This window comes from Hetaerina americana, unplaced genomic scaffold (genome assembly GCF_022747635.1).
Source record: "Hetaerina americana unplaced genomic scaffold, ioHetAmer1.1.p SCAF_3, whole genome shotgun sequence".
Classification (NCBI taxonomy): domain Eukaryota; kingdom Metazoa; phylum Arthropoda; class Insecta; order Odonata; family Calopterygidae; genus Hetaerina; species Hetaerina americana.
The window spans coordinates 107,525,947-107,551,953 of NW_027286874.1; the positions used below are offsets into that span (position 1 = coordinate 107,525,947).

Consider the following 26,007-nt stretch of genomic DNA (forward strand, 5'->3'; position numbering starts at 1 on the left):
ATGCCCTCAGACGTTTAGCGTCAAACAAAGACACCATGACCACGACGGCAGGGAAAGGCTATATCTGTGAGGTATTGCGCCAGTTAAACGACCCCTCTTATTCTGCTGCCCTGCTCCACGATTCTAACCCACTTAACCCGAAGGAAATGCTCTCCCTCCTAAGCAGATTTTAGCCCAAAGAGGGCCTCTCCCTCATAAACACATCCACTCTCTTCCCCCAATCCCATGACTTCTACTTTCCACCCAAAGCACACGAAACGAATAATCCTGGACGCCCAATTGTCTCCACCGTCAATTCACTCGCCGAACGAATTTCCGCATTGATAAGACTGCTACCTTGAAACCCTCTTGTATCAAAGATTCGTTCAAATTTCTCTACTCTTTGGACTCAATTGCCATTCCTCAAAAATACAGCAATATTTGAGTGGCGAATAATAGACGTCACCTCCCTCCCTATACGTACACCTTAATCTTAATCCCCCACGAAGAAGGCCCTGAGTGCCTCATTCATTACCTCTCCCACCGATCCACCGCACACCCTCTGCACGTGATTTTCTGTTTCGCCTTACTGTACTAGTCCTAAAAAAATTCATTTACCTTATGCAGCAAATTTATTTGCAAAGAAAAGGTACTGCAATGGGCACACACGTTTGGCCTCGGCATGCGCAAAGCTGTTAATGGACAATCTCGAACACACCTTTCTTCATAATTAAACCCTCAAAACACTCTTCTGGGCCCGCTGAATTGATGACAACTTCATCCTTTGACCCGAAAAGCATGAAACTTTGTTCCTCGTTCAATCCCCTCTCAACTCCTCCTCCTCAGTATATTTCACTTCGTCTATATGACTCCACCATTACTTTTCTCGACATGGATATCCGCTTTTAGAGCGACTAATTTAGCACAGTTCGAAATAACTGACCAGCAACCCACATAACATTCATTTCAACAGTTGTCGCACTTGACACACATAACGCTCGCATCTTTTTTACTGACATTCCGTGACCTCTGCCCCTGCGACAACGCTCCCTCCCAACGTAAATGCATGGATCACCTACAATATTAACGCAAGAAACTCGAATACACGAAAAATTTACTCTGCAACAAACTTCTCTATCCTTCTTTCAAACCCCCGGTGATTAGTTTAACCCGATAACCACCATCCCCTCATATCATAGTCCATTTACCCGTCCCCTTTCACCATCCACAATAACATCATCGCCCTTTCTCCGAGAACGGTATTCTTTGGATGACGGCTCGACTCTGTGTGTGTGAAGTTATGCTCGCACAGACGTGCGTGTGTGTGTAAGGTGCAGGCGTGGGCGAACTGAACATACTTCAACTTGCTACTGTTTGCTTTGAAGGTAATGTTCATAACATTTAGCTGTGGAGTATTTTCTCTGTTAACGAAAACTCAGCTACCCACAGTTCAATTTTACTGCAGAGTTAACTTGAATTATGCCGTTGGTTTACCCTCCCAGGGTTCGGTTTAACGTTATTTTTGTCATCTTGGATTCAAGTCTTTCGATTACTTAGGTGGTGACGTGAGGCTCTGACAGGGCCAGCGAAATTCGCGATTAATTAAGAAATTGAAATGAGAAACGCGGAATAAAACGAAGCGCATAGCTGTGGGGGGGGGGGGCTATTACCATTTCCCTTCTCCCCTTCGGCTACGCGACGATTTTCGGGTACTCGTTAAATATTTTATGACCAGCGAAACTAGAAGGAATATTATTTGAAAAAGGTGAAAAAAATCCCATTGACAGGTACTGTTACATGGAAATGGTATTATGTCGGCCGGACATTTTAGACGCGTGTTTATATTTTGTGTGTGAAACGTTTTTATGATAAAATTTGTAGCGTATCCAAAATATTAAAGGAGCTAGGCTGGGAATCACTCACGGAGCGAAAGTTAAATTACAGATTGAAGCTCTTGCATAAAATGGATGGAGGTCTCATTAACAGTGATGTTGTGAATGTATCATTACCCCCATCGGTACTACGTTAGGAGAGATCTTGTCGATATAATTAGAGAGATGTATTGTAGAACAGTTAGATTTAATATTTAATTTTTTCCACAAAAGATAAGGGATCAGAAAAACATTTTCCGACCGCGGTAGGGTCATATTCGGGTCAAACGTAGTCTGGTGTGTGTTCACTCCCTGCCACACACCCTAGTGGTGACTTGCAGGGCACTAAAATATCCAATTTTTCCTCCCGTGAAAGTGCCCGTTCCCACACCAACGGTCGACCCCAACAGTTCGGCTACGCCCCTGAATGAAACCCCGGAATGGAGACTAGATGAAAAGATTTTAAATCAAGATGATGTTCAACGGGCCTCCACTTTTGAATCGGTGGACGCCAACTTGTATGGCTTCAAATCACTCTGTTTTTGTTTTAATAATCGCATAGTTCTCGATCTTTCAATGACCTCCGAGCAGTATGTGGGAGGAATTTACATCCTGCTTTGCGGGAGGTTGAATGCCCTCTCTTCATCTGCACACTCCCCTTCGGCGGATCTCTGGAATGGAACCCTTTCCCTCCTTATATCCGGTGCATAAGAACATCCACATGGCGGAGCAGTGAACGGGTGGTGGCTTAGCCACCAGCCGTAGCGGCGGAGGAGGCCTAAATGATTTCACCGGCCCTTGCACTTTGCGTTGGCTTGGGAGCCTCGCGCATGGAGTATATTCGAATGCCGACCGGGAAGTTCCTGGTGTCTCCTACGTGAATTCAAGCAATTCTCCTAGCACGAGGTCTGTCCAATAAATAGGCGAACTGAGGCCGTTAACATTTTATTTTGAAAAATTTAGTCTACATCGATTTTGTCCCCTTCAAAGTACACACTCCATTCGTTTCTATGCACTCATTCCACCTTCTTTTCCACTGTTTAAAGCACCGTTGGAAGTCCTCGGCAGTAAGGCTTTTTAGTTTTCTCGTCGATTCTTGCTTTATTGTGTCCACATCTTCCCAGTGATGCCCCCTCATCGCATCACCCGTCCATCGTGTTCGGTTAAAATAGTGTGCACTGTTGATTTTGCTTAATTCAGTTCATCAGCTATCATTCGGACAGTTTTTCGACGATCGGTAAGGACAAGGGACCGCACACGATCAATGTTGTCGTCAACACAGGTGGTTAAAGGAACACAGGTGGTTAAAGGTCTCCCCGGCCTTGCATCATCCGTGGTGTCTTGTTAGCCATCTTTAAAACTCTTAATGCACTTGAAAACGGATGTTTTATTCAGAGTATTATTACCGTAAACAGCTGTATAAATTTAAGTAATTTCTTGATAACATTGACCGCACTTCACGAAAGAAACCCGTTTTTGATTCTTTGCTCCGTGATTTCGTCAATTTCCATTTTCGACAAACAGTAAAAATACGCACACCATACGCACAGCTCGACGATCCGCCGAGCACAGACGGCTCATTGGGTCTCAGGCAACTAGTGCCGCTCGTGGGCGGAGCTATAATCCGCGTCATGACCGCTAGATTGCACCAGATCGCGTATTTATTGTAGAGATTACGTATGCTGGGTTCCATTTTCCATCCATTTCCCCCACCCAAACATTCGTGAACTTGACGCTCTCCAGGGCTCCAGGTGAACTCTACTCTGTCTCGAACCGACCCGCCCATTTCGTACTGTTTTGACATCATTCCTATCAATTTAAATTCTAAAACGTCCAATCACATAGCGATCAATTTTACGAAGCTATTCCTTCAGGGTGTCCACCACGAAGCGGTTGGCCTATCCCCATTCACCCTCCCCTATGAAAGTTATGAAGCCGACTTTTCTCAAGTGTGTGTGTGTGTGAGATTGCTCCGAAACTGTTCTTCTGGATGTCGAATGAATTGCATTTTAAGATCACTTCGTTTGGAGCATCATATCATGCGTATATAATAAGAAGCTTTGTCGCTCCTTTCACGTCGAAGGGCATTGGATGATTTTGTTTTAAAAGACCGTGTTCGTGAGTGATCTTGTCTCGGAAGAACAACAAACTATTAAAAATTCATAGGCAGTTAATTTCGTTCTACGAAGGTGTTGCTTCCTTTGAATTAATTGATTCAGAATGTTCAAAGAGTAGTCCCTTTAGTTATCAGCACATACTATTGTTGCTTTGAAGGAACTCTTATTGATACTGGTTTGAATTGCTGGTGAACTTAATTGCTGCCAATGTACATTCGATCACCGTCATCTCCTGCGATATGCATTTGAGTTTGAAATGGGGTAATAATAATGTATTCATCCAAGGACCAGATATCACAAAAGAAGAATTGCATGTTTAGTTTGGGAAGCGTCAAATGGGAATGAGCAATATTAGCAACGAGAAAGGTGTACTCGGTTGCTGTAGAACTTTTTTTCTTCTCAGCGAGAGGCGTGTAAGCTGACACTTGAATAGGTGGCTTCAGTAACTGTTATTTCAATCAGCCAGTTATGAAATTTGAAGACCCTCCATTTTAACACGCAATCCTTTTAAAAAGTTGGCGTTTATGCGATTGCATTTTTTGTGTTTAAGTAAATGTAATCTTACTCTCGGGACCCTACGGACATATTCAAGGCGTGCTGACACCCATTTTTAGAAGTCAATGTGAATTCAGATACATTTAATGGAACACTCACGGTAAAATAGAAAGCCATTTTTGAATTCTGTAAAAGAAGCGTCTTTTTCTTGATAAATATAATGTAGGTGTAACGAAATGATGAACGTTCGAAAGTCGATTATTTTTGATAACCTGACTTAGATATTTTGCTGTTTTCTCAATCATCGACTGGAGATATATTAGGAAAATGTCGTCCTATGATTAATTTCTGTACTTACTATTGTATACGAGTGTTATCCGGTCGTAACTCGTCGGTTCATAAGTTTTGGACAGCAGGGCAGGATGTCTTATTTGTATATTTACATTACTACCCATGCCAAATTATGGATATTGTAGTTATTGTCTGAACAGATCCAATGTTTTAACAATAAAAACCTTAAATTGGATTAGAATTCATTCCGTATTAAACGAATTTAATAACCCTTCAGTTGCATAGGAGGTAAAATGAATGGAATTCAAAGGATAATATATACCACTTGTATTTTCAGATATCCTACAAAGTTTTAGTTTATAATGCATGTGAAATCCTTAACAATTTGGCTCCATGTCAGAATGTATCAACTTGTGGTGCGTATAGTAATAGAAATGGAAGCTTTTCCCTGCAGTTCACCATATATTTTATCTTCCCCCAATGCATCTTGATTTTATTCTATCGGTCTTGTGTCCTGCCTTCGGTTTCTGGGCTGAGTTACTGAATGCTGATAAATCTGGTTACTGCTCTCGGTTTTAACTTCGGAAAGCAATTATTAGAGTATTGCTTTGGTAGGACCCGGTTAAAAGTTTAAACATGCTTACATAACAGATATATTCATTGGAAATAATTTTGTGACGCGTTATTACCGAGGCAGAGAACTTCGCCATTTTATTAATTGGCCGACTTTGGCCCTCCCTCATTTTCCTTGGAAGAATTAAGGATTCCATTTGACTCGCCGAGAGAAAAAGGTCTGTTATAAACCCCTAATTAATCAATCAAAGCTGTGTTGTGTAACGTTTCTACCGTTCCCGGCGGCCTCGCTCAGGGACTTGTTTAAAAAAAAAAGAACATCTGCCTCTCTCGACGGCTTGCGAAATTAATATGCCGCCAGTTGGGAATGGGAGTAATGTGCGTGCGTGCGCGCGCGTGTGTGTGTGACCGTTGCCAGTGGTATTCCGCATCAATATGCGCGGGTCATCTGAGACGTGGGGGGAGGGGTGGGTGGAAGCTCTTGACTAAGAGGAGGGGGGGGGAAGAGAGAGAAGGGTGAGGGGAGAGCGTCCGAGCATATACCGAGTACCATATCGACTCACCCGGAACTTAGAATTGGTTGCTTCTGCTGCCCCGTATTGGTTTTAGCCTCATAGTATTTTCCTCGTCTGTGACAATATGCTCTTTATATTTATGCGAATTAACCTGGAGGGATGTTAGCCTGGCAGATCGTTCGGACCTCCGAATTCGAATCTGAGTGATGCTTCGGGTCACACTCGCACCAACCCGTTTTTTTAATACCATCATTTTGTGTGAAACCGCAGTCGAAGTAAGGGAAAGTAACTGCTCCACCCCCCCCCCCCTCCCCCTCAGTACCCTGAATGTATGATTTTCACACACTTATAGGGCCTAACGCGATGTGAGCCTTTCTGTACTCGCCCACCAACGCGACCTTCGGGTCGATTACTGTGGTTGTGGGAAAAACTAGAATTATCCTTGGGCAAGGTGATGCAGTGGCGCCAAACATTACGACCATCTGATTTCGCTAAACGGTTCAGATTTCTGTTTGGTTGCTGAAACGCCCAATTTCCCTATCGTAGTCTCCCAGATATTTTTATGAATTATGGGAACTGAATGATACTACAAAAAATAATCGAATCTCAATTCACTGTGATATAAACGTGGTGGCATGAAACATTTTTCCAAGGCATCCCCGAGGTATCTACATCTACATAATACCCCGCAAGCCGCCGCAAGGGCGTGTGGCGGGGGGTGTTAGGTCACCAACCGTAAAAAGCAACAATACCACATGCAAAGCAACAACATGGAAAATTACACCCACAGCAGCGCACACACTCATGCAAAAATCCCTTCATCCAACACTCAGGCAAACACACATACCATTAAACCGACCAACTACTGCACCCCAGGAACACCTACATCTACACATTATCCCAAAAACCACCGTAAGGACTTTTAGGAAGGGGTGTTAGCACAACACCTGTGAAATAGAATACAACTACATGCAAAACAAACAGAAAACATGCCGAGACAGCTTTACACACAAATGCATTCGCCTCATACTGTCTCCCTAGCCTCACATGTAAGCCTCCCGTGCCATCGCTTAAACCTTGGCCGACGATCTGCTCTGTTGGAAGCAAACTTTCAATGAAGCCTCGTGGTCTGTCGCCTCAATCGTTGTCGTATGTGAGCATCTGCCAACATGCTACGGCTGTCAATGACGCAATACTAAAATCAAATCAATTAAAATTATGCTACAAGTGATTGTTTGATTATACCGTTTTCGTTCCTCAAATGGGCGGGCCTGGAGGGATGGAAATAGTCGGGGAGTGATGATTCAGTCTGATTTGATTCAGATGATCAAACCGTCATCTTGCCAGTCAGGAGGTTGGCTTTTGCCGATCTTCTTATGGAAAGTAAGTGATATTTACCCAAAGAAAATGAGACTACAGTGTTTCTCAAGGTGTAGGAACAACCTTAAGGAACTAGGTTAGACATTGAAAAGGGAATGTATCGTTGCGGTATTTTTCTGAAAATTGGACTCAATTCATGAAATCTTGGGAATAATTTATTATTGGAACTACCTCGATGAATTCATCAATAAGGGAGCGGCTTGCATTTCCAAATAAAGCGATGCAGTCCGTGACCGAGGTAATGAGCGTCGATTGAAGATTTCGAGGCGTTCGTGTGAAACGAATGAGCGGGTCAATGAGGAAGGCAAACGAAGAAATGTTACATATGGAAGGAGAGTTGGGAGTATTTGTCGTAAGAAATTCGGTAATAGCCGGAAATATGTAATGGGAAAATGGTGAGAGATGGTAGTTTTTTGAAGGCTGCAATAGAAGGAGAGCGTGGGGTGAGTATAGGAGCGGAGAGAAAAGAATTGATACTCCGTGCGGCCTGACGTGACCGAGAGTACACCTCTAAGTGTACATATGAATGGCTTAAGGAGGGAGGAGGGTTGGGAAGTGTTGTCGTGCGGAAGTGGTTAAGTTGCACGCGGCAATATTTTTCAGGGACCGTCGATCGAGCCCATCTCTTATCTAAGTATTTAATTTGATTTCTTTCAAAGGCATACTGATCCCACCATTTATTTGTCTTATTGTTTATTAAGGAAAAATGTCTCCGAGGCAGTGCTGCTCACTTAATTTTACCGTGTTCCTATTTGTTTTAATTTCGTAGTCATAATATTCTCGACCGCTAAAATGCTCAGACGCTACGTTATAAGAAAATGCTAAATTGCATTCCGAAAGTAAGATCTAATAGACTGAAAATTTTTCGTGCTATTTATTAAACTAACAAAGAGTTACGGAATGCGATTGGTGTGGGAAATGTTGATTGTGGCTGCCGTAACAGGATTACGGACGGTGAGATCTATTGGGAATAAATCTTAAGTTTTTCGCGGCGAGACCAGGATTTTCTAAATCTTCTGTGGTATCTTTAAGAGAACTGTAGGCATGAATAGGGAGCAACAAAAGACACAGGAGTGTGAGAATAGTACACGGTAGTGTGGACTCGAATGCGATTTCAAACAGTGCAATGCGTATGATATAATCCTTTTGGGAAGCATTAAGGATATCACCGCTTATCCTTAATGCAAAAGCCCTTCAGGAGGGCACCGTAACATGAAGAGGGTGTGAATCATATGTTTAAGGTTAGCGACGGAGAAGATCAATATTAATTAGCCCAGTTACTTAAATTTTTTTAAATGAATACAGGCAACATTTAGTCGGGCCGACAAAAGAAAATGCTCACGACATAGTTGTTTTCAATTTTGATAGCTGTTAAAATTTAATTGCATTTAGTATAATAGCGATGTGAAAATTCATTCCCCTTTTTGATTATGTGCGGACCTTTGTTCGTTTTATCACGTTTACAGATGTTTACACGCGGAAAAGGAGTAGTGACATGTGGCTCATGTCATCACTCAAGTTTGGGCGTAGTTATTAATGCATCAAATGATTAAAATCATAGTGGACCATGGGAAGCTACTAATTGGTTTTTATTAGTAGGTCCAGTTTAGCATGTTGGCATTTGTAGATCGAATTGAGGGACGTATGATTTTAAACGGTTCGAAATAATGCGGTGATGATTAAATATTTTCATCCAGTTTGATTCTTATTAGTTTTTTATTTCATTCTTTATGAAAATGGGTACAACCCAACATTAGTGGTATTCTTTCGTTGCGGCTATAAACACGTTAAGGCGTTAACATTTTGTGATCAACAGCCCAAGGAGTCAGTTCGGATTTGTAAAATTCCTTTCGGCCGTCTTAAAATCTGCAATTCTTCAAGCGGGAAAGGAACGTGTATTCTCTTTAGCAAGGAGTTAAGCAAATGCACGAATTGAGATTGCCTATGAATGCCAAAACGTTCAAGTCGTTAACTTTGTATTTATGGATGAAATGAGGTCGGCGAGAACCTATTTTGAACGCAATGCGTTGACGTGGGCCACGGGGACGCTTATCATCGTCAATTTTTACGGCCGTCAACATCATTCAACAACCCCAACAACAACAACAAAAAAAAATGCATGCATAGGAATACTTTATTATTCATAAATGTTGCGTCTACGCCCAATTTGCTGAGATTTTTTTGTGGCTACGTCATTTCTCTGGGAAATAGAAGATTTGTAATTTGTGGGTGACGTGATATTATATTTTCTTCTCTTTGGAGCTCGTGGCTCCGTTGGTTTTCTTGTGAACGCTTGCCCAAACAGATTTTTAATTAGTGACGCAGATGATATATGGAGAAATTCGAAGTGACGATCCTTGTTGACTGCTATTATTTTTACTTATAGAGACATCGAGATTAGAGTTCGTGACTTATCTATTGCAAGATTAGAATGACGTTGGTCGGTCTTCGTTGCGTTCAAGAAGCACTTATTATTTGGTCATAGATAGATAGTGTCCTCTTTAACCTCTGCGTAAGAACATTGAGAAATCGGTTTAGTATTGCGCGATGAATTTCTATACTGATCTCTTGGATTTCTCTTGACAATTTGGTCTAAGTGGCCCAGGTTCCTTCCAAAATTCGCTCTGCGATGACTGATTAAGAATTGATTATAGCTTTCAGTATTGGTGGTGTGCCGGTCGGAGGTAGGGTTTTGGTGGATGCGTTAAAACTATTACCTAGCGTCCTGGTCACTCAAACACCGACTCCTGCTGACCCCAAACTCTACACCCTAACCCCTCACCCCACCCGACACTGCGCCGAACTTCCAAAGTGCCCGCATTTCAATTATTGTTTGTCTTGGTTGCTTTATGACTCCTTTTACGCCATTCAAAATACCTTTTCATTTCCTCCCTCAACCTCGCTAGCCGATTTCGGACCCGAGTGTCGCAGAATGCCAATTCCTTACCGATAAATGAGCATCGGGAACGTCGTCATCCGACCGTGAATTTGAACTTCAATCTGCCCTGCCACATTTTTTGTGATTCTAGTTGACTTGGCAGAGAATAAAGTTAATTCATTTAAAAAAATGTACATGTTAATTGAATGAAGATGGACGCCTTGCAAGGTTCATGCGCCTTGGTCTGCGTTGAGTCGTAACTTCTCCAGTGTAGCAGAGGCGCAGAGGCGTGGATGCATGCGTGGAGTGGTCTTTGGCTTCTTAAATCCATCCCAAGAATAGACACAGCAGTTCGTGAGGAAGTAATCACTTTCGACATTAGCTGTATTTTGTGCAAAAACACCCCTCCCCCAAAGTATTTCTTGTGTACTCATTGACGTCTTGTAAATCCATATATTGCTCCTCTTAGCTACCGTGGGAGTTATGAGAATGTGTCCGAATGTTTAATCTTCAATCTCACGATAATTTTCGCGAAATAAGCTGTCAATAAAAACTTTCCTCTGAATATCTGGTGCTCAATGCAAATTTTGGGTAATAAAAATCATGTAAATATGTGATAGTGTTAATTACTTTGACAATTTAATACTTTTATTGACACTTTAGATTGAGATTGTGCTTCAGTAAATGCGTGGGTTTATGTGATCAAATGCAGACTGAATATCACCCTGCAGCGAAAGTTGACAATTTTTACTCGCGAGGGATGACGACCCCTTGAGTGAATCTTTGTACATCCCTGTAAGGATGATGGGGGAGAGTGGGAGAGAGATCGTTCATCCCCCACCAGGTTGGCCCAGGACCGGCTCTGCAGGGGTCGGTTTCTTTCTGTCTCGGAAACTTAGTGTTTATCATGCACGTAAATAAACTAGTTTTTAGTGTGACTTGGTGGAAATCATTAATGATGAAAGAAGACATAATGCTTTTCCACGTTCAAAGTTTTATTTTACGACCTAGGTTTATTCACCGCGTAAAATATGTTTTTTAATGTGGCAAAGAAAAGTCTCTTCTTTCATTATTATGCACGTAGAACGCAGAGATGGACACAAGAAACCGCTTGGGAAGCATCGCGCGATTGCAGCATACTTCCGGATGAGATCTCAGGGAAACAGAAAGGCTCGCTGATAAACAAACAATAAGTTGGAAGATTGAGAAAATGGCAATTGACCCTTAGTACCATAATAACAGAAGGAACAAGGTGCCTTTCCACAGAATTTGGTATACAATTAAGTTGTTCCTTCTTTCAAAAGCGGGTTTATAAAACCTCCTCGAAGTGAAGCTTGAATCCATAAAGTTTAACCCTTATTGTCAAAACATGTTCCATTTTTCTCGCATATCAGTACGAAAAATAATGTTTTAATTTAACATGATGTTTCTGGGATTAATTTTCTCTCGCGATGTTTATAACCGTGCCGGAAACAACGAAATACAATTGAACAACAAACATTGCCCTTATAGACGATCCCATCACCTCCTTTCTCGTGGCGGTTGTCCTAAGGACCCCACCCACACGCGATTGCGGCGACTTACTTTGGGGCGTTCTGCAGAAGTAAGCTTGGTCCATGGCAATCGTAATTATTTCGAACTCTAAACACATAAACGTGTGAAATAATTAAATCTCTGTTGTCTTTTTCTCCATGTCTCATGCCTAATCCCTGTCATTTTGGAATTTAGTGAATGCATCTTGGTGTACTGGGTAGAATAATCGTTGGCGTATTTGCCGTCCTTGTCCTTTCTGCTCTGATGTAACTGCTTACGTTGGCAATGGCGCGACCCGCGCTTGATGTAAATTATAAAATGCGGTCGAGAGACCCTCTTTGCCCACTTTCAATGCTGATACCCTGCGCGCACTCTTGTCGATATTTCCCAGGAGTTACAGAGTTATTTGGACATCTCTAATAAAAGCTGTGTGATTATATTGGTGCTGAATTCTAAAATTCTGCGCTCCTAATGTGTGCGCGACACCCGACTCGTTTCCCCGAGGTAGGCAGATAGTTGTGGCTACGTGTATCCATCACTAATGTATGAAAACGTCCTTCTAAAATACGCTTTTTACTGGAGAAACATCCCTTCACCGAGATATACCTACTTAAGTTGTATGCGTTGTATAAAATATTGAATTGTAGTAATAGTGTATTGTATATGCTGATGGCGCATCGTGCAAATGCCAGCCCGAGATTATCACATGGTTTCGTTTTCGCCCGTGATCCCATCGAATTTGATGCAGTCCGTCTGACGAAGAAGAAAATAATTATATGCGGGTTTGTGTGTCCCCGAAACTGGTCGCTATCGCATTATCCATTAAACCATTGAACTCTGCCGTTGTGTCTTGCGGAAATGATTCCATGATGTTTCCATAATCCTTAAATTGAAGTTGTTAACGTTTTTCTATCCCTTCTGAAACGTGTTTGTGGTGATACTTCGAAGAGTCGGGGGTGGTAGTATGTTTGGAATAATTGGATTTTGCTTCATGGCGAATCGTTTAATAATTATGATGCTGGGCTATTTTCCCTAATTGCAGTTCTAGGAGCACACTCTTTATGCTGCAGTGATTGCTTTTTTAGGACTCTCCGAAATAACTCTTTCAGTGTTTCCGTTTGGAACAATTAACCATTTTCGCTGTTTTCGCTGAATCGTGGCATAATTGATTGCGCACGTCTAAATTTAAGCTACACTTAAGTTTTTTGTTCCTATGTACACTTACCTCAATCATCAACTACTTCTATGATTATACGGTGTAAAAAAAATAATTTTGTGGGATGGTGGGTATATTTTATGCTATGATTAAGTGGGAAATTAAGCGTTAAATTATGGAATTTAGTGCCTTAATTGTGGCTCATGAGGTTTCCGACTTCACCTTGCCGATTGTGGAATCGGTGCCAAGTGTGTGGCTAACCTGGACATCATCCCGGGTTCACACATTTCATGGGAGCTACGGGAAAGAGGGAAAGACCTCCTGATTTTAATTGGCAGGCCGATTTCTTTCCGCCTTCGTCATTTCCACTCGGGCCTTATTTCCTAATCGACCATATTTTTCCACTTGGCGAGTACAGGATACCCGCTGTCAATCCCATCCCACATTGGCTACACTTTCCGAATGCACGTTGCACAGTATCCAAAGTTCAAAACCGATGCTGAAGTTATAGAAAGAATTCCGCAATAAGATAGACCTTAAATTTTCATTGACTCATTGCATTTGACTTGACCCCGCAAGGATAATCGTTAGGTCATTCTGGCGAGTTGCATCCCTGGCTTCTTATTTCACTTGAACCATTTCATCATTCGTCCCGATAAGACAGTGTTTGGCACGGTTATTTTTTGTATTCGAGTTTAAGCCTGCGCATTTAAACGTTTCTATATTTGAGTACACTTTTATCCAGAAGCCAATGACTGTGAAACCCAGCTGGGATAGGAAGACGCTCATGATGAAATTGCGATAGAAACAATCAGAGCATAAAACTTAGGGGTTACACTCTTATCGCTATGTCAAATGAGTTTAATTCCTAAGGGCACTTGCCAATGTGACATCTCTAGCTATTTACTCAATTCTAAGTAGTTCAGATTCATTACGCTTTGTTCACTTAAGTGTTACGATCTAATTTGACGAGGCTGCGACGATTGCTGAAATTAGAACGCCAATTTTTAAGTTGTTCCAGTGGGAAAAGTATGTATTTTGAACAGTAATTGTTTAAATTTAAGGTCTTCTTCGTAGTGTAACGCAGCGCAGGTTTTGTTTGCAAAGCGGACAAAACCTTAACTATTGTCCGCGAGCTATAAAATTGCCTATGGTACTTTTCGTCGTCTAGTTGAGTGAATCATGCACCGCGGAGGTATCCTATGGCATACGTCCTGCGGGTTTTGCGTTTGAAATTCGCAGGCCGGTTTATTATCGGTGATAGCAGAAGGGGGAGGAATTAAACACTTCGATTGGTGTCCCGCTAGGTGGGCGCTTTTAAGGTACGGGTCATGATAACCTACATTGCTAGCCATTCTCACTGAATTTTCCACATTAATGTGCCAAGTGGCGATGATATGTATATCGTACTTCGCATTTTAGTCACCATCGGGATTGCGCAAAACAAATGGTTCGAAGAGACTGTTCTGATGCTGCAGGGAAATGGTGGACCACCTTCGTAGACAATTCAGGGTCGATTTACTAGTATGTGGCGGGGTGTTTTCGCCTTGCCTACGTCGCGGGTGACCGCGGTGAATTTATGTCAGAATTCCTTGGACAATGCGTGGAGCTTTTTCTTAAGTGGGTCGTTCGCCCATCGTTAGCGTAAAGCGGCTTATTCGCTGTTCTTATCCTAACCTCCATTATTTTACTCTTCATACGAAGAATACTTCTTTTTATGTACGTAATCATTTCCTTGGAAAGGGCTCGGAGGATTTTTATGAAACTTTGAAACTTAGGTGTTTGTGTGAGAGAAATGAAGACAGTTCGGTCGCATTTTCGAGAAAAATCATTCTACGGCAAAAGCGGGGGAACCAAAGGCAAGCGGGTAAATTTGTTTGAAAGAGAAGGCTCTTAAAGATATTCAATGAAATTTCGACTTGAAGTTTTTTGATGTGAGAAATTCAATGAGATCGGTTTCATCCTTGGGAAAATTCATCAGTGGATCTAAATCGCCGAAAAAATGCGTGTACAAGCTTGTTCACATTCTTGTAAAATTCGTAGCGTATAGGAAATGTTAAACATGGGTTACCTACGATTCATTTAATGTCATTGCCATTCGTATAGGTATGTTTTTTTCTCGAGAAATTTATATCTTCCTGTTTTTTCCGATTTGATTTTGCGTAATTATCGTTTTTTGTGCCTAAAAAGTTTGGAGTGACCGAGTTATTTTAAATTCTAGTGTGAGAAATCTTTTCGAAATAACTTAGGTTAAGGTTATTCGATATGTGCAAAAATATTTGGAGCAAAATGAAACGTTTATGAAAACAATTTATCCTGTGTTGAAAAAATTGTGTGTTTATCTTGAAAACTGGCCCAAGATTGAAGAGATTAGGTGAATTTACAGTTTTTGGGTGCGAGAAAGTGATTTAGTTAAGTATTGACTTTTGGTATTCTAGTCGGAGTAAGAATTTACTAAAATAGTCGTGTGGTTTTGTTTTTTTTTCAAAATAAATACAGGGGAATGTATTTGTTGGGCAAATGCTCTATCTAAAGTGAATTCCCGCGAAAGTTAAATTAATAGCGATTAAAAATGTGCGGCTCTGCTAATACTTGTTGGTCCCCACGGATTTTGATGAGATGAGGTGGATCTACCGTGAGGGAGCGATTCATCTCATTCTCCTTTACTATTTGAAAACAGTAGAGGAGAACGTTAGAAGGTCTCTTAGAAAATCTTGCCTATATTTTATTGAATAAATAAATATAGGAAAGTCATCGTTGGGGTACTCTTGTGAGAAGTATTGCGAAACTTAAAGGTTATGACAATTGACCTGATTAAAGCTTATACTAACTGTTTCTTGAGAATTTTATTTGGATGACATCTATCGTTTTCTGGCACGAGAAAGCGAATTAGTATCTCGGTCTTGACTAATCGAAAACACATTAAAGGGGTATGGTAAAAAATCATAATGGGAATCATTACATTTTTTATTGAACGAATGGTGGAAAATCATCATTTGGCTACTGGGTTTAGACCTAGAGCGGTAGTTAAAGGTAATAGTAATGAAAGAAATGATTCCGTGTTTATTTTCTGGTGCCTTAACATTTACGTAAAATTCGATTATTTTTGTAGTTTGATATCGTGGAAATCAATCATGAAGACTAAATAAAAATATTCTTTATTATTTTTCGCATTGTTTTGGTGTTCTTTTCGGCACATCGGTGAAAGAATAACATAATTCCCGTATTAGAGTATTACGATTTGCTCAAATGTTACACATATTCGAACGAGCGTCTTCATTAAATGATATGTTACATAATAGGCGGTAGGCATTCGGAGATACCATAATAGCGGCATTCCCTTACGGAGATAACCCCATCTCAGTAATGCAGCTGCAATGCGTGCTGCCAAGCGTTTTATTTTTTATTTTTGTTACTCTTAAATTATAAAATAATGTGAATTATGTATCTTACTTTAATTGATTTGCACTCTTTTATCAATTCAAAGAACTGCCGGAGGTGTCAAGACAGTAACTTTGGGGACTCATCCGCTAATAACCGGGATCCTGATCAAGGCGAATGACTTCTACGCTTAGAAATTTTTGCATTTCAATGTACTGTAAGATTCCTTGTTCTTCTATGGGAGGAAAAGTTTGAGAAAGTAAAGTTCATGAAATTCGTTTATGCGCTATTGTACGAGTTCATATTATATTAATAGTTTGAGGACTTTATGAAATTTGTGATTGCAAACGGATTGTGTTTTCTCGTGATTATTGTTTGATATTTTAGGCCGCATTGAATACGAGTATTTCTTTCCTTGGTGGATGAATTCCTTAACTCGAATTTTCTAGATTCCCTTGGTTAAACGAAGTCATTAATCCAAATTACAACTCGGTCATTTCTACATGTCATTATATTTCAACGTTCGTATGTAAAAATGTAATTTTCTGTTATTTCTCTTACCCTTTTAAAAACTGAAGAATATTATGCAATACATCAAAAACGTATGGGTTGCGAAGTTTGGAAATGAGAATTTCATCAAATCTTCCTCGTAGGACGATTCTCGGAAGGAAATTTTCATTTAATAACTTTAAGTGGTGCTCATAATCTTGCATTTGCAAATTTTATCTTCGGAAAAAATGTATTTGCTAATTTGATCGTCGATGTGCATGCGATATATAAAAGGGTATGAAGTCATCACGATTGTCAGTTTAAACGGCAATGAAATGTAAAATGGACAAAATTAATTCTGTATGGGCTGTAATCTTAACAGGGCTGTATTCTGTGTATCGTGTATGCGCATAGTAAAATATGCGAAAAATATAATACTCAATTATTCCACGATTATTGGAAAAAATAGCGCAGCGATTGACGTAGTTTGCTCCATTCAAGTGATCAGGGCGCCTATCAATACCAACACTTATCGATGGATGGTTGCCATAATTTTACCTTGTTGCGTAATTATATTTCAGACCAGTCATGTCTTTTAAAAACGTACTAACTAAATAGAAAACTTTGCGGATCGAACATTTCTGCATAGATCTTCGGGTTAGAGATGCTTGCGCGAATTATTTTTGGAATTACGACGAAGATTGAAGTCAGTTCTGTTTTGCATATTTTGTGATATAATATCTATGTTTGTTAATTTGTAGCGAGCAAAATACTAAATATCCGCTTGTTGGTAATAGGTATTTTTTGTTGGTAAATATGTACTATGGGCAATGAGAGATTTAGTTTGATGATACCGCGTTATTCTGTTTAAAGCAAGTTTTTCCCCCTTATCTAATTTATTTAATGCAAAGTCAGAAGTATAATATTTTATTTTCATATGTTTAAAATTGAAACTAAATTAGTCAAATTTATGAATAGATGCCTGGAAGCCAAAGTTTGAATCATTTTTGGAGAAAAACACATTCTTTATACGAGGGTAGACTGAAAACTAATGCACACCTGCCTTGTAGACCACAAACAAAATGACCTCTCCAGAAGCACTCCCGGTGGCATGTGGAAGTAACATTCCCCCTCAAAACGCATGAGGTCGTTACATTCATCCAGTGTATTTGGAGAGGTGGAAGTATGGAGACTTGTTCTAGTGCTATGTCAACGCAAGTTAAACAGCGTGCTGTTGTCGAATTTTTAACTGCCGAAAAAGTGATTCCTACTGATATTCATTGTCGTTTAAAGGCTGTTTATGGTGACGATGCTGTTGATAGATCTATTGTAAATCGATGGGTGGTATAATTTCGTGGTTGCGAGCCTGGAAAAGCCATAATTGTTGATGAAACACGCAGCGGACGTCCGATCACTGCCACAGACGATAAACATCGCAAACTCGTCGAAGATTTGATTCAAAATGACCGGCGAATCACTCAAAAGCGTATTGCAAACCATATTGGAATGTCCATGGAACTTATCGGCTTCAGGTATATCGTAAAATCTGTGCACGATGAGTACCACGCCGTCTCACAGACGAGGACAAACAAAACCCTCTTTATTCCCCCGATCTTGCGCCTTGCGATTTGTATTTATTTCCTCAACTCAAGAGGCACCTCAAGGGTAATCATTACATCTCGGACGATGAGATGAAGGCGAAAATGCGATAACAGCACGCTGTTTAACTCGCATTTGACATAGCACTAGAACGCGTCTCCATACTTACGCTACAATTGATGAGTGTAACGAGCTCAAACGTGCGCATGCATGTTAAGGGGGAATGTTACTTCCACATGCCACCAGGATTGACTCTGATGGTCATTTTGTTTTCTGGTCTACAAGTATTAGTTGTCAGCCCATCCTCGTATTAAAGAGCGTTTAGGGTGTAGTGTTGGTGTTATGGCGGTTCATGGTGATGGCTGTCTCATTTGCAGTCATAAAAGTGAGTGGCTTAATGCCCTGGTATTTATTTCCCTGCGGGGAACTAGAATGAGATCTCTCCTGCTCCTCCATCCACGGCGCACGTCTCTTTGGCATGTCATTCAGCTCTCTCTCTCTTTGGCAACTCTCCCACTTGCAGATAACCGTGAACATTCGATGCATTGTAAAAACGCGACGAACCGAACTGATGATTCTGCGTAGTCGGTGCATCCAGTTTGGACTTGCATCTCGAGGAGGTTCGTTGCAAGGCGCGCACGGTATCCCCACTGTACTGCGTCGCATATGTTCTCTTCCGGGTATAAATTAAACCCGAGGTTATCTTTTATTCTCTCCGGCTTTGAAAGATATAAAACTGGATTAAACGGGAAAATTTAGGTGTTTTCAAATGACGGAGTAAATGAATATATTCGATTTTTATTCTATTTTTTGTGGACGGTTGAATCACCAAAATCATACAGTTCACGTATCTAGGAAGTGTTTTGGACCAACCCAGCCAAAGTAGTAGGGACGTAAGAAGAAGAATTGCGCTAGGCAAAGAGGCTTTCACAAGGAGGAGGGAGTTGATGACAGGGACGTTGAGTAAGGATGTTAAGAAAAGACTCGTAAAAACTTTGATATGGAGCGTAGCTATGTACGGAGCGGAAACGTGGTCATTGAAGCAGGAGGATAGACGTAGATTGGAGGCTTTTGAAATGTGGGTTTGGAGAAGAATGGAGAAGGTGAAATGGACCGAGAAGAAAACGAATGAGGAAGTACTTGGTATGGTGGGCGAAGAGAGGGGTTTGTTGGGAGAAATCCTATGGAGGCAGGGAAAGTGGATGAAGGGGGTATTTGCCGGATGCGGGATGTTGAAGACTGTGATTGAGGGGAGAATGTTGGGCGAACGAGGAAAGGGGAGGAACAGGATGGGGATGTTGGACGGGATGAAGGGAGGAAGGAAAAAAAAAAATAAAAAAATAAAATAAAATGTTTGTTTGGTAGTTGTGTCCATCCAAAAACCTACGTTAACCGGTAGATTAGCTGATAATAATAATATTAATTAATGTTTTTCGGCGTAAATTAATGGGATCGATTCATATTGAAAATGAAAAATTAGTAAATCTGTGATTCCACTGGAAATTTAATACGATACGATCCGGGTTTCGACGTCCAACGCCATCTTCAGGTGTGACGTTGAACCTTAAGATAACGTTGAACCCGGGTCTTATCGTAAAACATTTTCAGAGGAATCGCGAAAATACTAATTTTTCATTTCCATTACTGTACATATACGTTCTGCGTGCTTAATTCAGTCGCGTCCTTGATTCAATGGCGAGCGGTCACCTAAGCGTAGCTTTTCTTCACGAGGATTTGTCGCACAAAATAATGCACTTGCCTCCCGGTCAACTGAATTCGCGCATTGGTCTGCTAATTCAAGGGACTGTTACCTCCGTTTGGCAAAATCTTCTTCGGTTTAGGCCAATGTTTTACTGAAAGTTCATACCTTCTTCTTTCATATTTCATTACGTACTACGTTAATTTCCAAAGCAGCAAATGTCCTCCTTGCCCCGCAATAATATGGCGCTTATTGTGAAAGTGCTCAAAAATCTTATGTTCATTCAATAGGGCAGCAAATTTTTGGTCCAGGGGTGCCATTGGGAATAAAACAGTAATGGCTCTCTGCACGAATATCGCAGATTCATTTAAAATAGCTTACAAGGAAGAATGGCGGGTTTTTTATTTGTGCCAAAAAAAGAACCGACTGCCTGAAGATGACTTGGCATGCGGGCAGTCGTGCCTTAAGGATACGCGTTCAAGTTACTCGTCGATCGAGATTTTGGGTCGATTCAAAAAAAATAATTCGTGCTTAGACATGTTTACCAAACGGTCTCGCGTGTAAGCGAATTTGCGATGTTCGCAGCAGAGTTGAGATAGCTACGAAACGTTTCATGAATTATCATGAAATACATTGTGGTATGTTATTAATTTAATATCTTCAGTTGCATAAGAATATAGTTTTTCACTCTTCCCATTTTGCTCAAAATGCACTGAACAGAGGATTCTGAAAAAATACTTTTACGAAAATGTGTATGTGGTTGTGTGTGATCATTCTCGAAAATGATCAAATTAGCGAGTGGAGACGGTGCTTGATCTAAGGCATAGGACTTCGCTTAGCAAACTTAAGTTTATTTTGACATATTTCCTTGAGATAATTGGAACGCCATTAAGCGTTTACATGTTGTAAAGTTAGGCGCATTTATCATGAACGCATCGCATTTCTCTAATTTATTTCCTCGCCAAATATGTTTTCTTTCCCAAAACAGCATTTTTTGCTATGCCAGTGGTACCGTGAACTTATTATTAACGAATACAGCATTTGAAGCTAGTTTTTGTTTATTCTTTCGGTGTCTACCTAATGCAGATATTCAATCAAGTAATCGAAAGGTATCTTTCCCCAGAAGGAAACCAGAGCTCAGACAAAGTCGATCAGCCGAACTTTACATCCTCGGTGTTAGGATTTTATTCCCTCCGTTACATTTTCGATCGGTCAGCGGACAAACGAAAGGGAAGTCAAGGTCACGATGAGGTTGAAGCTGTGGTGTCGGGGGGAGGGAGGTTGGTGGAGGCAGAATTGTTTGCCTCTTGAGATAGGGGTGGTGGAAGTAATAAAAAACACCCATGGGAGAGTAAGCAAAGAAAACTGTTGACGAAATCCAAGTGCTCGCCCTCCACTCGAAGCACTTAAAGACATCAGCCGAAATGCTTTTAAGTGCACCCCGTAACATTAAAGTGTTGATGACGTTTTATCAGTGTTCTGGTCGTGCCTTATCCTTGAGTAAGGAGTGGGTAGGGAGAGCCGCTACAAAAATTTTGTCCCTTCGTGTCTGATAATGGATGGCTAAGTTCCCTCGCCAAAGGTGTAGCGTATTTTCCGGAAAGAAGAATAAATGATAAACTGTGCGTAATTGGAACACCGCGTGTTCGTAGTTGTTAAATGTTGGTATTCAGGATACACCAAAGCATAAAATCATATCGCAATATACATTCATTGCACAAAAATCCGCATGACGACAAACACCTTGTGTCCTAGTATAATCTCTAGCCTGTGTAATCGATCCCTGGCGATTAAGTATGTGCAGCGATATATAGTATATATATATATATATATATATATCGAAGTTGAGATTGAAAAAAATAGCGTTGGAGGCTTTCTGTGGCAGTGATGAGTGAATTAATTTTTATGACACAATCATTTCTTAAAATTTTAATTTTATCCAATAACTACAAATTTAATTTATCGGCGTTACTGAATCTCGGGCGTGTGTTAATTTAGTTAAAAACTCGATCATTCATGGAGATAATGAAATCTTTGGAATGATTCGCTGCAGCCATTATTCATGGAAAAATTATGGATGGGAAACAATGTGTATCATTATCGTTGGAGGAAGCAATAGTACTGACGTGGACAAATATAAGATTCACATAATGTCTTGGATAAAATATGAAAGTAGGATGTGACCATTATGCTATTAATTCCCTAATTAGCGGTTAATAATTATCTTTATTATTTTCGTGAAAAATAGCATAGTTTAACATTAGTGAGTGTGAAAAAAAGGAATATTAATATAAGTTGTGATCAAAAAAAGACATTACTGATTTTATAACTTGTTTATGTCGACGGATACAGCTTAATCGAAGTTGTCGCCCTCTGAGTATATGCCTTGGCTGACGACACAACTTTGCCAACGTTTCTTCCAGCTCTGGAACCGTCTGGTAAGCCACCTTAGGGATCCTCTTCAGGTCCGCCGTACAATTAGTTTTAATGTTCGCAATAGAGTCGAATCGGCGCCCTTTCAAGGCTGATATTTCTTAGGAAACAGAGCGAAGTCTGATAGAGCCACGTCTGGAGAGAAGGGAGGCTGCGGGATCACGGAAGTTCCGGTCCTGGCGAAAAACTCCGCCACGATCAGCGCCGTGTGAGCTGGCGCGTTATCGCGACGCGCGTCATGCCCAAAATGTCTTTCAAAATTGTCTGGCAGGATCCAAAACTAATGTTCCCTTCCTCGGCTATCTCCTTAACAGTTAAACGGCGATTTGCCCTCTCCAAATCGTTCACCAATTAGGCATGGTTGGGGTCTGTCGAAGTGGAAGGCCGCCCGCTCACGAATCTTCATCTGTCGAGGTTCTGCCCGATTTAAAACGACTGTACCACCCAAAACACTAGCTTCGACTCATAGCTTCATTAACAAAGGCTTGCTGAATCATTCCAAATATCTCCGTAGCACCAGTGCAAAGTTTAAAACAAAATTTCACGCACACGCTGTTCCTCTAAGCTCCTTCATTGCTACCGTTGCACGCGGCGACGAACAGGTTAGACACGTACCACCGCTGCTCCGTAACGACTCGACGTAAACAAACGCAACACCTCTCGTTTTAGTCGTCAGATTTGTCGCTAGATGGCGCACTGTCTCTTGTTTCGATCTGCTGAACGATTTGCACGGATTACGATCAGTCCTGTCTTTTTTGATCACACCTTGTGTCTATTGGCTTATGAAATAATATAACCAATGGCGACCTGAAAGGCTAGCTGATGCATTGTGCACAAACTTACTTATTGATGCTGCATGTGCACATTAGGCTCTTTGTTGTTATGAGTCCAGTATTTATTAATGCATCAGACATCCTAATCAAATCAATAATTCTGGAGAAATGTACATTTCGTAAAATTGCCATGTCTATATTTTTTGAAAGGTAAACATATGGAAGCTGAATTGGGCTGCTGCCAGTCAGAGAAAGGAGAAGAAGTATGCTGCAAAAAGTTTCATCAACATGCAGGTAAACTGAGATCTTGACTATTTATCTTGAACTTTTCTTTTGTTGTTTATAAGTGCTTGATGTGTTCAAGACAAGGATCTAAACTTAATTATAAGAGCTTTTACAAAAAATGACATTATGCATAATTGCTGCAGCTCTATTTAACGCAGTATCTGATGTGACAGTACCACATAGATATGAAATTATCAATGCTTAGAGTATAGTGCTGTTCATGAATAAATGATAAATATCAGTTTTCAAGAAGCACCTAAAGTTGAGCAGCATTGATTAATCACTTAATGCAATAGAGCAATGTAATCTTTTCGTCAACAATTGACAAAGATAATTTAATATAAGGTACTTATTTTTTCCTTTTTTTTTTAAAGTTTGGCTCTTTCCATTTCAAATTTGCTAATTTGGTCCGGTGTTTTTTGATGTTCTTTTGAAAATGCCATAACTTTTGAATTTCCATGTTGAATTCAAATTTTCATTAATGGGAGATTGTGTACTGAAGGATATTAGTGGATATTCTTTCTCAACAAATAATTTTAGAGACTTATCAAGAGAGAAGCTGTGGTGAAATGAAGTGTGGTAAGTCAGCCTCGGTGTCAGACGAGAGTTTAGCCCTGCCGGAGCCACCAACAGGTCTCACCCATGAGTGCGGTGTGTTTGGTTGTGTTTCTGCAGGGGACTGGCCGACGCAAATTGACGTGGCGCAAATCATTTGCCTTGGACTTGTTGCCTTGCAGCATAGGTGAGTGAGGCTTGAAACCAAGCAACCAACACCCTTAGACTCATCAATTTGTGATTAGTTTTTATCAATGTCATCTAATATTGTGATATTTTTTAAGGGGGCAGGAGAGTGCTGGAATTGTTACTAGCTCAGGACAGTATCATGCCAAAGAATTCCGTGTGCACAAAGGAATGGGGATGATCAATAGTGTGTTTAATGATGAATCCATGAAAAAACTCAAGGGTAAGTGATAAACTTCATATATAACTACAGCCCTACAATAAAAACTAATTGATGCCATTTTATTGTTATATACCTTCATGCAATTGTAAATGAATTAGATAATGTGAAGAATTTGTTGAATGAAGATTGCATTTTTCTTTTTTATTCTATGAATATACGTACTTACTGGAGGTTTTGATAGGTGTAATTTTTTTTCTTTAATGTCTTGATATTTTTCTCTTTATTATTTACTCGAAAAATGTATGGCCATAAATGCATGCTTTTCACTTTTCTCGTTTCGTTGAAATATAATCCCTGAAACCTTGTTGAATGTGTATTGCAAATACCGGTTAAAATGTTGCAGAAAAGCCCATGGTTGTTCAATGGAGGTTGATTTTTAAGGAGTGCTTTGGCATTGAATGTATCCAGGGAATAACATTTTTAAATGTTTAAAAAAGAAAATGCATGAATTGTGTGACAATGCTAAGAATATCAAAATATTTCATTTAGCCAAAACGATAGCAGTCGGTGTTCATGTTTCTCATTAAACTAAAATGCAAAATGGAGTGAATGACTGAATCTTCCTATAAATTTCACTAATTCGCACAACTATTGGCAGTCTGACTAAGAGAAGTACGTTATATTTGCAGGCACATTAAGAAGTGCATGACCAGAATTAAGAGTTGGGCATGAGTATATTTGGCAATCCATCAGAAATTGTGGGAAAATAAGGTAGATTGATAAATTCGATTACAGGGACCCTACCATGCCTACTTCATTCTTAAAGGAATGCCCCTGGAACCCCTATCAACCATTATTAGTGTGGCCACTCTGATATCCATTATCCCCCCTTCCCCAGGCATGACTGCTGAGCCCTCTCGTTGGTATTCTGTCACTTCTCAAATGCTCTCATTCTCTGTACAATACCGCTGATCATCTTGCAGATATGCATGGTACCTAACCACTTTCCTCTCCCATAATAAGTATGAAAATGTCAGGCCCTGGTGACATACTTTTCCTCCGCTGACATTTGCTGTTTGGGGGGCAAACAGTATATTGGTCAGACGCTAGCTCCTTGGCTGTAAACATTTCTTGGACAACAGTGGGACAAGTGAAATAGTTCGATTAATTCCCTTCTGTAACTTTTATTTTTCTGGGTGCCCTTAATATTATTCGATGATAAATTTAAATTCTGCAAGAGCAGTGACTGGAATCCTGGGTCCACCCTGGTTGGAAATTGATGGTCTCCCCTCTCTAATCATTTTAAACCATCTTCTGGCTGCGGTACAATGAAAAAGAGACCTGTAGAATTAATTATATAGGCCACGGTTGAAGACTTGTTGAGGCCAAGCAGAAATTTAAATGCAGTACATTGCTCCATCATTGCATTAGTGGAAGTGAACAGGTTTCTACTCCCAAAGGCTGCCTCTAATGCAATACAGGAGTCCAAAGTAATGAAACTTTTACCTCACAAAGCACATTAAGCTATCAATATCACATAAAAATAAATTTTTGTGAAACGAATTAAGTGAATAAAAACGCTATCACTCTTTATTGTAAAGCCCTTGTAAGAGGCTTTAAATTTAAGATTTCTCCATAGGTTTTTCCTATGTTCGT

The 26,007-nt window shown here is 40.4% G+C and overlaps 1 protein-coding gene across 2 annotated transcripts in view; it reads left to right on the forward strand.

Annotated features, from left to right (window-relative positions):
- Nucleotides 1-26,007, forward strand: part of LOC139690114 (amidophosphoribosyltransferase-like) — a 77,331-nt gene that overhangs the window by 33,114 nt on the left and 18,210 nt on the right. Inside the window, exons 1-4 of one of the 2 annotated variants that reach the window (XM_071587352.1) lie at nucleotides 13,801-13,817; nucleotides 23,373-23,456; nucleotides 23,990-24,189; nucleotides 24,287-24,411. In XM_071587352.1, the coding sequence (XP_071443453.1) occupies nucleotides 23,451-23,456; nucleotides 23,990-24,189; nucleotides 24,287-24,411 (331 nt within the window). In that variant the 5' untranslated portion in view covers nucleotides 13,801-13,817; nucleotides 23,373-23,450. Of the gene's footprint in view, nucleotides 1-13,800; nucleotides 13,818-23,372; nucleotides 23,457-23,989; nucleotides 24,190-24,286; nucleotides 24,412-26,007 lie in introns of those variants that run through there. The other variant, XM_071587351.1, reaches the window with a different exon arrangement.